The sequence below is a fragment of the Nerophis lumbriciformis genome, linkage group LG35 (assembly GCF_033978685.3).
Source record: "Nerophis lumbriciformis linkage group LG35, RoL_Nlum_v2.1, whole genome shotgun sequence".
Lineage (NCBI taxonomy): Eukaryota > Metazoa > Chordata > Actinopteri > Syngnathiformes > Syngnathidae > Nerophis > Nerophis lumbriciformis.
The window spans coordinates 16,887,066-16,897,500 of record NC_084582.2 but is presented as its reverse complement, the minus strand read 5'-3'; the positions used below and the strand labels follow the sequence as shown (position 1 = coordinate 16,897,500).

At 36.3% G+C, this 10,435-nt stretch overlaps 1 protein-coding gene across 1 annotated transcript in view; it reads right to left on the bottom strand.

The window, feature by feature from the left end:
* LOC133575175 (SH2 domain-containing protein 1A-like) overlaps positions 1-9,709 on the bottom strand; it is a 15,888-nt gene extending 6,179 nt beyond the window's left edge. Inside the window, exons 1-2 of the mRNA XM_061927730.2 lie at positions 9,364-9,709; positions 8,764-8,827 (exon numbers count right to left, since the gene is read on the bottom strand). Of these exons, the coding sequence (XP_061783714.1) occupies positions 8,764-8,827; positions 9,364-9,500 (201 nt within the window). The 5' untranslated portion in view covers positions 9,501-9,709. The remainder of the gene's footprint in view (positions 1-8,763; positions 8,828-9,363) is intronic.
* Positions 9,710-10,435: the final 726 nt, after the last annotated feature.

The following is a 10,435-nucleotide window of genomic DNA, read 5'->3' as shown; positions in this document are numbered from 1 at the left end:
GTTTTAGTTTTGTTAATTCATCAAAACATCACCGTGGAGTTATTGAGTCTGTTTAGCTGTTTGGAGAGCTTGCTTCCGCAGCTCGAGAGTCCATGACAATGACTTCTGTTTTGTTTGATCGGCCGTTTTACTGCCGTGTGACAGGCACCGTTTGGAAATAATTAAGGTAAGTAAATTAACATTTACAAAATATTTCGTACCGGTATTTATCTGCGGCTACTCTATGTAAAATTATTTGTTTTCTAAAAAAATTGGTGGGAAAGTACAGTAATAATAATCACCCTCTTTTATTGAAAATAAACTGAATTTCTTAGCACAGTTATCAAGTGGGGATGGGAATTGAAAACCAGTTCAGTGTTTCAATTCCAATAAGTCATTTGCTAGTTTTTTAACGTTGACATCACCACAGGTGGTGCGGAAGCGGCACATTCGCTTGAGAGTTATTTAAAAGAATGGATGACAACAGGGAAATTTGCACTACTTGCAAAATGTATATTTGGGCAAAGGGATCAAATACTCCCAGAAACTTTAGCTCACACATCATACCATAACTTTGAATGAAAGAGGCAAACCAAGCCGCAAGTGAAGCTCAACCAGCAGCAACGCCGGCAACGTCAGCATGTCGTCTTCTGCTAACATTGCAGGTAAGTAACTAATTAACTAACTAACTCACACTTCCAATCAATTTTCCATTAAAAATTAATAAGCCTATTTTCAAACTTGCCTAATTCCCACATTTTCTCATCCGAATACATACAAACTTCTACATATCTCACATTTGTCAATGGATTAGAACAGTTATATACATAAAATGCTGCCTACTCTTGTTGGTCAACTACTTTTTTTTTTAAGCTAATTTCACCTTCTTTTTTTTTAGCAAATGTCTTTTTTTTGGAACAAATTTCACAGCCGTACACCTTAAAACCTCTTAAGGCCCAAGCTGTTTGTTTGCATGCTTTTTTTTATTTCTCTTTGCTATTTGGGCTTATTGGACCCTTATTAGAATAAAAACTAAAAATCATCTTTTTATATGATGTACTTAGTCCATAAGTACACAAATGTGTACTTCATGTGTCGTGACATGTTAATTATTTATTTTTCACTTTTTTTTATTTTCAAATTCCATTGTATGTTACACTCTTCTGACACCACCAGATAGCAGTATAAGTGTCCATTTTGTCGCATAAGACCCCAATTCAGTAGTGTACACAATTTTGGAAATAAGAGCTAAAATGTGTGCTGTCCACGCATGTGGCCACTGAGGCCTTTAGAGGTTTTAAAGTCATATAACTTGATACGTGATACATGTTTTTTTTTTTTTTTCTAATTATGCAAACGTTTAACCCGGTGTCATATAATTTGGTACTTCACATATGCTAATTGTTACCATGATAAGATTAGCATGCTAACTTTTTTTAGCCAGTTTGGCCACCGTACACCTCAGAGCCATATCATTTTGTATGTGACATATGCAAACTGTAAACTAACATTAACATGCTAACTGTTTACGCCAATTTGGCCATTGTACAATTTAGTCATGTAACTTGGTACTTGACACAACATGCCAACACTAGCATCTCAGATTGGCAAATCATGTGTTTCTGCAACATAGACCTGCTCAGTGGCTTTGTGGTTAGAGTGTCCGCCCTGAGATCGGTAAGTCGTGAGTTCAAACCCCGGCCGAGTCATACCGAAGGCTATACAAATGGGACCCATTACCTCCCTGCTTGGCACTCAGCATGGAATTGGGGGTTAAAACACCAAAATGATTTGCGAGCATGGCCATCGCTGTTGCTCACTGCTCCCCTCACCTCCCAGGGGGTGGAACAAGGGGATGGGTCAAATGCAGAGGTTAGTTTCACCACACCTAGTGTGTGTGTGACTATCAGTGGTACTTTAACTTTAACATGTGCACGGAATCAAAATTGCAAATTCCAGTTGAAGAAGCTGCTATTATTAACTGTAAACGTGAAACGAATGCTTCTCATGCAATACATGACGAGACTGGCTGAGAGGATGCACACCCCTTCCCTGTCTGAGAACTGTTTTTCACAGCCGGGGACACCTTATTTAGTCAGAACAATTGCATGTCATTCCTGTAAAAGCAGTTGTGCTTATTTTTTTCCGCACAATAATGGCTAATGTTCTTAGTTGATGGTTGCAGAATTGCACAATGCACAGTTCTATTGGATTTCACTGTTGGGTTTCTTTTAAATAAGGGGTCTGCAACCCGCGGCTCTGGAGCTGCATTTGGTTAGTCAGCTTTCTTGTTGTGGCTCCTCTCTGAAGTTTTTTTTTTTTAATCGAAGTGAGGAAATCACGCATTTTTAAAAAGAGTTCTCCAATTTATGACTGTGACGCTGTGAATGTGTCCAGGCCGAGTGCTGAGTCACAAGGAAGGCAAGTAAAAAAGACTGGAAGCCTGTGAAAACGTTGGATTTTGCATGTGCAGATTGCTTTTCCTGTAAAATATGAATAAAGATTACACATTTTAAAGGTTTATAAGCAGTTTTATGTTTTTTCGGCTCCATACATTTTTTCTTTAGTGAAAGAAAGGGCAAAAGGTTTTTTTGTATAGTGAAGTTTGCAGACCACTAAACAAAGTTGTGAACAAAGTAGATACTAATCAAGCTGTTATTCTTGTTATTGTTTTTTCCAAGCAAGAATCAATAAGGGAATCGATAAAGAACCGAATCGAATAAAATAGAATTTCCTCCCTATCGTCACGTAACATTATCACTGAAGGATGAGCCATGTTACACACCAAAAGCAAGTAAGTTAATTAAGCGAGCCGGAAACAACATCAAGAAATAAGTGCTTAGTAAAGTTTAAGAAGTGTAGATGGAACCACGTTGCAGCAAATAGTTAGCTGGAAATTAACAAGTAGATCAATAATAGTCTAGAGCAGGGGTGTCAAACTAATTTTAGACCGGGGGCCACATGGAGAAAAATCTACTCCCAAGTGGGCCGGACTGGTAAAATCACGGCACGATAACTTAACAATAAAGACAATTTCATATTGTTTTCTTTGTTTAAAAATAAACAAGCACATTCTGAGAATATACAAATCATAATGTTGCAGGGTTTTTTTTACACTTACATGTTGCAGTTAATCGTATTCTATCTTTATCCGTCGTTATTTATACTTTCTGAATAAATGATGTGATAATATTCATCAGTCAACTCATTGGTGTTCATTTTCAATCTATCAAGATGAAAAAATAATATCAAAATCAAATTACAGGATGTTATTTATGTAGTTTGATCATTTTCCTCGACTGGTGCACTAACATGTGGTTTATTTTGTTTACATATGCAGCATCATCTACAAAGATGCAAAGAATTGCTATTGTGACATCTAGTGGACACATTTAGAACAGCAGTTTATTTCATTAAAAAATTTCGGCTAATTTGTATATTCAGCAAAGTCATCCCGCGGGCCGGATAAAACCTGGGCCGTACGTTTGACACCTCTGGTCTAGAGAGAGGGTATTACAACAACTGTCGGTGTTGTTGCGTTGTGGCTTTGTGAGGTGTTTGTGGTGCCAAAAAGTGGAGGACAGCAGGCAGCTTGGAGGTAAGATCAGAATTTAAGGCAAAATACAAAAGGCGCTGTGCAGAAAGCAGAAACTCAACATAGCACAAATGTGAAAAGTAGGTCGTAGTGTAAAGCTTAGCCTCAACATAAAAGTCGCGTGGAACGAACATTGATCCCGCAAGCACTTTTGAGGGCAAAATCAATTGATTTAAAAAGTAGTAGACAGTAGTTTTGGTTTAGTTATTGTGTATTATTGACTCCGTTTTAATGAAACAATCGCATGTAGTAAAAGGGCATAAGTAAATAGTTTAAATATTGTATTGATGAACTGTCAACATCACTCACCATAAATCCAGTAAAGCATTTTCATGTGATCGGTATTGGTATCGGCCAATCTCACTCATGATTAATTGGCATTGGAATCGGCAGCACAAAACCCTGATGGGAACATCCCTACATAGGAATGTTGAAAGAGTTTCTTGTTAACGTTTGTATTTATCAAATATCAGTAATAGGGTTGTATGGTATACCGGTATTATTATAGTATAGGACCGCGATACTAATGAATCATATTCGGTACTATACCGCCTCTGAAAAACGGCATTGGTGGATCTACACCTAACATTCACTGTAATGATACCAACCAAGTACAGTAGCATATCTAGTCGATACTACTATGATTATGTCAATATTTTCTTTCGTTTTTTTTTTATTCATATTATGTTTATGAAGTCAGGAGGACTTTGAGTATGACCAATGTATGATCCTTGGTATCGGATTGATACCCAAATTAGTGGTATCATCCAAAACTAATGTAAAGTATCAAACAACAGAAGAACACGTGATTATTATTACATTTTAACAGAAGTGTAGATAAAACATGATAAAAGAGAAAGTAAGCAGATATTAACAGTAAATGAGCAAGTAGATTAATAATTCATTTTCTACCACTTGTCCTTAATAGTTTTGACAAAATAATAGAATGGAAAATGACACGATTTGTTACTGCATATGTCAGCAGCTAAATTAGGAGTTTGTTTACTTACTACTAAAAGACAAGTTGTCTTGTATGTTCACTATTTTATTTAAGGACAAACTTGCAATAAGAAACATATGTTTAATGTACCGTAAGATTTTTTTGTTAAAATGAAGCCAATAATGCAATTTTTTGTGGTCCACTTTATTTAGAAAAGTACCAAAACAGTATCGAAATAATTTTGGTATCGGGATAACACTAATCAGTAATTAATGTTAAGTTGTCAAATCTATACATTGCTCAGAGGGGCGTCGTCACAGTGTATTTGAAGAGTGCAGTCATGGCCCAAAATGTTTGGAATGACTTCAATGTTTCTGCCTTAATAACTTTGCCGGTTCATTTTTCAATTTTGTGACCCTCACAAAAAAATTGTTTTTACGAACACGTAAAATGGAATCTTAAGAAATACGGAGACAGAAAAATAATTGAAAGACAGAATTTACAGTGAGTCACCCCCAACACTTTTGGTCACGGCTCTATAGTACATTTTGCTTTTTGTTTGATAATAGTGTGGAACTCTTGAGTCGCACAGGAACTTCTGCTTGCTCAAGGAAGTCACACTTTTATGTTGAAGCACACAATAGCCAAAAACAAGCCCAAGGCGTTTGACACATAACGAAAATGGTAAGAAAATCATTAAACAAATCACAAACTTCACTTACAGTCAGAGGGGGGTCGAATGGACACAAATTGTACTTAAGTAAGAGTACCGATACTTTTTAACGGGGGTGTCCAAACTACAGAATACCTCTAAAAGTTTTTATTCATTTATTGACAAAGTAACACTTTATAATTAATACACATTATTAAGCATTAATAAAGCACCGGCAATCATATGGAAGTCATGATTTATAAAACATTATTCCAACATTATTACATTATTACATTATCACTGTTTTAGTCATTACTTTATTGATGAGCTCATATATAATAAACATAATAGTTAGGTTTTAAATATTAGGTTTGTTAGGTCATTTAAAAAGTATATCCAAATAAGACTTTTAATAATCTCTTTTTTATACAGTACAAGCCCTTAAACATACATTATTCAGACATGTATACCAATGTTTATACCTATAACTGTGTTTATAAACTGCATACCAATGAGTATTCATGTCAGAAATATGTTTTATAAATTATGGATTCAGTATTTGCCAATGTTTTATTAAAGCTTAACTCTTGAGTCTGCTTTGACCAAAAAAAAAAAAAGAGATTTGTTGCATTTTTTTTTTCCATCCATCTATCCATTTTCTAGCGCTTGTCCCTTACGGGGTGGCTGGGGGTGCTGGGGCCTATCTCAGCCGCACACGGCCGAGTCGCCACCTCATCGCAGGGCCAACACAGATCGACAGACAACATTCACACTCACATTCACATTTTTGTTCCACCTTCGACAAACCAGTTAAATTTAAAGGTTAGAGGGCGGAATTTTGGCCACGTAGTTTTGAACAAGTTTTTATTTATTACAAATATCTAAAAACTTTGTATCTATATGAATAGGTCTGAAGGTGTTAAAGAATTCAACGTGCTAAAATCAATAAATACAACTATTATTTGACTTATAACACTTTTTTGAGCATGTCCGTTTTTTGTTGCTTATAGGGGGCTTATTACGGTAGTTTTAAATTAGGCAGACTCAAGAGTATGGTGTGTACTTATTATAAAGTGTTACCATAAACAAAAATATTCCATTAAACACTAACTATCCCATCTTGACAAACGTGAATACAAATAGTTGATGAATATATGTATTGCTTATTTCCCTAATTCTGTAAAACTTTACATATATTTAGTTCAATGAAAATGTTTGAGCATATATTTATATGTAGTAGGGTTGTACGGTATACCGGTATGAGTATAGTACCGCGATACTAATGAATCATATACGGTACTATACGGTACTATACCGCCTCTGAAAAGTACACCATAGCTCACCGGCGTCAAAATGTAAACAAACGCCATTGGTGGATCTACACCTGACATCCACTGTAATGATACCAAGTACAGTTGCGTATCTAGTCAATAGTACTATGATTACGTCGATATTTTTTGGCATCACAACATCTTCTTTCATTTTTTTTATTTTTATATTATGTTTATAAACCCACAAAATACATCCCTGAACACATGAGGACTTTGAATATGACCAATCCTATAACGACTTGGTATCGGATTGATACCCAAATTTGTGGTATCATCCAAAACTAATGTAAAGTATTAAACAACAGAAGAATAAGTGATTATTCCCTTTTAACAGAAGTGTACATAGAACATGTTAAAAGAGAAAGTAAGCAGATATTACAAGAAGTAGATTAATAATTAATTTTCTACCACTTGTCCTTAATAATGTTGACAAAATAATAGAATGGAAAATGACACAATATGTTACTGCATATGTGAGCAGACTAATTAGGAGTCTTTGTTTGTTTACTTACTAATAAAAGACAAGTTGTTATGTATGTTCACTATTTTATTTAAGGATAAACTTGCAATAAGAAACATAAGTCTAATGTACCCTAAGAGTTTTTGTTCAAATAAAGCCAAAAATGCAATTTTTTGAGGTCCCCTTTATTTAGAAAATTACCAAAATTATTTTGGTACCGGTACCAAAATATTGGTATCGGGACAACACTAATATGTAGCTATCAAAACTATTTTTTTCGGCCATGGTGTCAAGTCGAAAACAACACAAGTGTCACACAATGTCCCCTGCTCACTGAACTATGTGGACACTATAATAACCCTATAAGCATTATACCCATCTAATTCCACTACAAAGAATAATGGGTAATAAAAACACTATTTGGCGCATTTTATGTTTTTATGTTACATTAAGGAGGTCATCAGGGAAGTAAAAAAAGGCACGCGTCTGACTTTCACATCGTTTTAAAAATCAATGTTTTATCATTTATACTTCATATTGCAGGGGTGTGACGATCTGATGGGGTACGCTGCTAATAACAGTTAAAGTTAGGTGTTGGTTTTTTTTTGGATTTTATTTGTTTTCCTTCTTTTTGTTTGGTGTTGTTAAGGCTTTTAGCTATAGCTGGTTTTTAATTGATGCTTTAGCAAACTGAAGTGTCTCCGATCAATTCCTTATAATATTGTAAATCTCACGTATGTAATTTATGTACAAATAATCATAGTTACATTACCATCCTCAGTATATGCTGTGGGACGAGAAAAGGCTTTGTGTGTGTGTGTGAGAGAGTGTGTGTGTGTGTGTGTGTGTGTGTGTGTGTGTGTGTGTGTGTGTGTGTGTGTATGAAAACGTATTTGTCCCCAAAATTTGGCATTATCACAGATTGTACTAGGCTGTTTAGAAAAATAGGTATTAACCAAATATTCGGTATAAAATAGGACTCATAAATAACTGATGAAAAATACAAGTACATACAATTTTAGTGCTCAGATTATTGAGCTAAATTAATAAATAATGAATGTTATTTCACTAAAATGTCAACGAAATTAAAGTGAAAATTATCATTCAGCTTCACCACTTTTGTCATATTTTTTGCGCTGAAGAAACGTATCCATGACTTTAGCCCCAGACTTCATCTGTTTGTTTAAAAGTGTCATTATTGCCCCAAGTGGTGTAAAATATATTACAACTGAGTACTGCTGCGGCCCATATGGACCACGGCTGAGAAACAGATGTTCTTGGTTAAGAAAAACTGGACTACACAACAATCTGTCACTGGTATTTTGTGGTGACCTCACAATAGCGCAAAACCAACTCAGACTTAAAATGTAATCTATCAGTATAAATACAAAAAAAAAAAAATGCATTGAGTAATTGTGTACCATTGATCTTGTTCAGGGTCACAGGTGAGATGGCGCCTACCCCAGCAATCTCACATATCACATCAAGGGTTGGAATTGGGGGTTAAATCACCAAGAGAAATTCCGAGCGTGGCCACCGCTGCTGCTCACTGCTCTCCTCACCACCCAGGGGGTGGAACAAGGGGATGGGTCAAATCCAGAGGTTGATTTCACCACACCGAGTGTGTGTGTGTGTGTGTGACTATCAGTGGTACTTTAACTTAACTTTAAATATTGACAAACACCGACATTCACGCCTCAGAAACATGAACTCTTACTGCTGGAACTGTGGGAGTAGAAAGTAAGCGCTTGACTGTACGGCAGACGTAAAAACGCAAACGAAATCATTGCGATGTCGAAGTCTTACCTCTGCAGCCCAGGCGTTTCCACCATGCTTGTGGAGTCGATATGTGAAGACCCTTCCTTTACACCTGCACACACGCACACAAACACCCTCTTTAACTTTGAAGATGATAACTACTGTTCTATTGTTGTTGTTGTTATTGTTATTGTTGTGTTTGCTGTTGTTGTTGTCTCTCTGTCTTATCCCCATAATTTCCCCCTCTGTCTTCCTTTTGTTCTCTTTCCATTCCTCTCCGGCTGCACCAAACATTTATATAAATACATTTAATAAAGTCAAATACAAATAAGGCAACAAGAGAAGTATCCTACACGTCTCTTTTGTAAAGTAAATTTGTATAGCAGATATGGGCATCTACATCAACAATATGATTTGCCCGAGTAGCTGGACAGGACAAAAAATAAAAAAATAAAAAAATAAAGGATGATAACTACATCCAGCAATGTACGTGTCATATTATGTCTTGCACGATTGATGCTCACTTCAGCATAGAAACTGCTTCTCACTTGTATTTCTCTGAGGTCCTTCAAGGGGACAAGATCAATAATGTCTACAGGCAGCGGAATTGCGTGTTTGCAGAACGTAACTCGGAGTTGTTTTACTCACAGCAGACACAGGCAGTAGACGTCAGGCACAGAGTCGCTGTTTCGGACCAGGTAGCATCCATCGCGTCCATCCAGAGCCAAACGCCTCTCCCCTTCCTTCTTACCGATGGGTCCATGGTACACCGACAGGTTTTCCATCTGAGCTCTCCAGGGACTTTTCTTTGTCTTGTGGTGTTTGTCTCCCACCTGCAGCTTTTTTTAACCACATGCAAGAGTTCTGGTCTTTATGGACCAAACTGGAACACCAGGTGGCTGTATTCCTTTTTGTTGTTTTTCTACCGCCTTTCAAATGTCCATTTGGGAGCTCGACGTCTGAAGTTGTGAGATGTTCTTCAGGTCTGAGAGCAGACAGCACTCACTGAGCGTCACGGTTTGTTGCTCAACATTCTTCATCATTATCTAAACCACACGCGCGCACACACACACACACACACACACACACACACACACACACACACACACACACACACACACACACACACACACACACACACACACACACACACACACACACACACACACTCAAACACACCCACGCGTAGAATGTGTCTATGCAGGAAATGATTGTGCTTCTCGCTAAAATATACCTCCAAACATCAATAATTATTTTTGCAGAACACAAATAAGCAGAACAAGTTTTTATACATACTAGAAAAGGGTACAGTAACGTGTGAAAGCAGCAAAAACATGAACAATGTTTTCACTTCGCTATAACGTTTCTTATCTTGTTTTTATTTCTCATTTTTTCCTTGACGCTGCAATAAAGATGTCACAGTTTTGGCAAGGCAAAAAAATATACATAAATGAATAAAAAAAGGTACATTTTTACCAAAAGTGCAATATTGGTAGTAGTATATGTTTACATTATACTATACCAAAGGGGTACATTGTGATATAAAGTACACATTTAAACCATTTAAACCCTACATAGAAAATACCCATTCTTACTACTTTATATGGGGCATACTAATAGTAGTATAAATGTAGTAGATTACAGTTAGGGCATTCAGAGTCATTATTGATATTAATAATATTGACAATACATTTTTATGTTATTAGCATCTCTGATTATT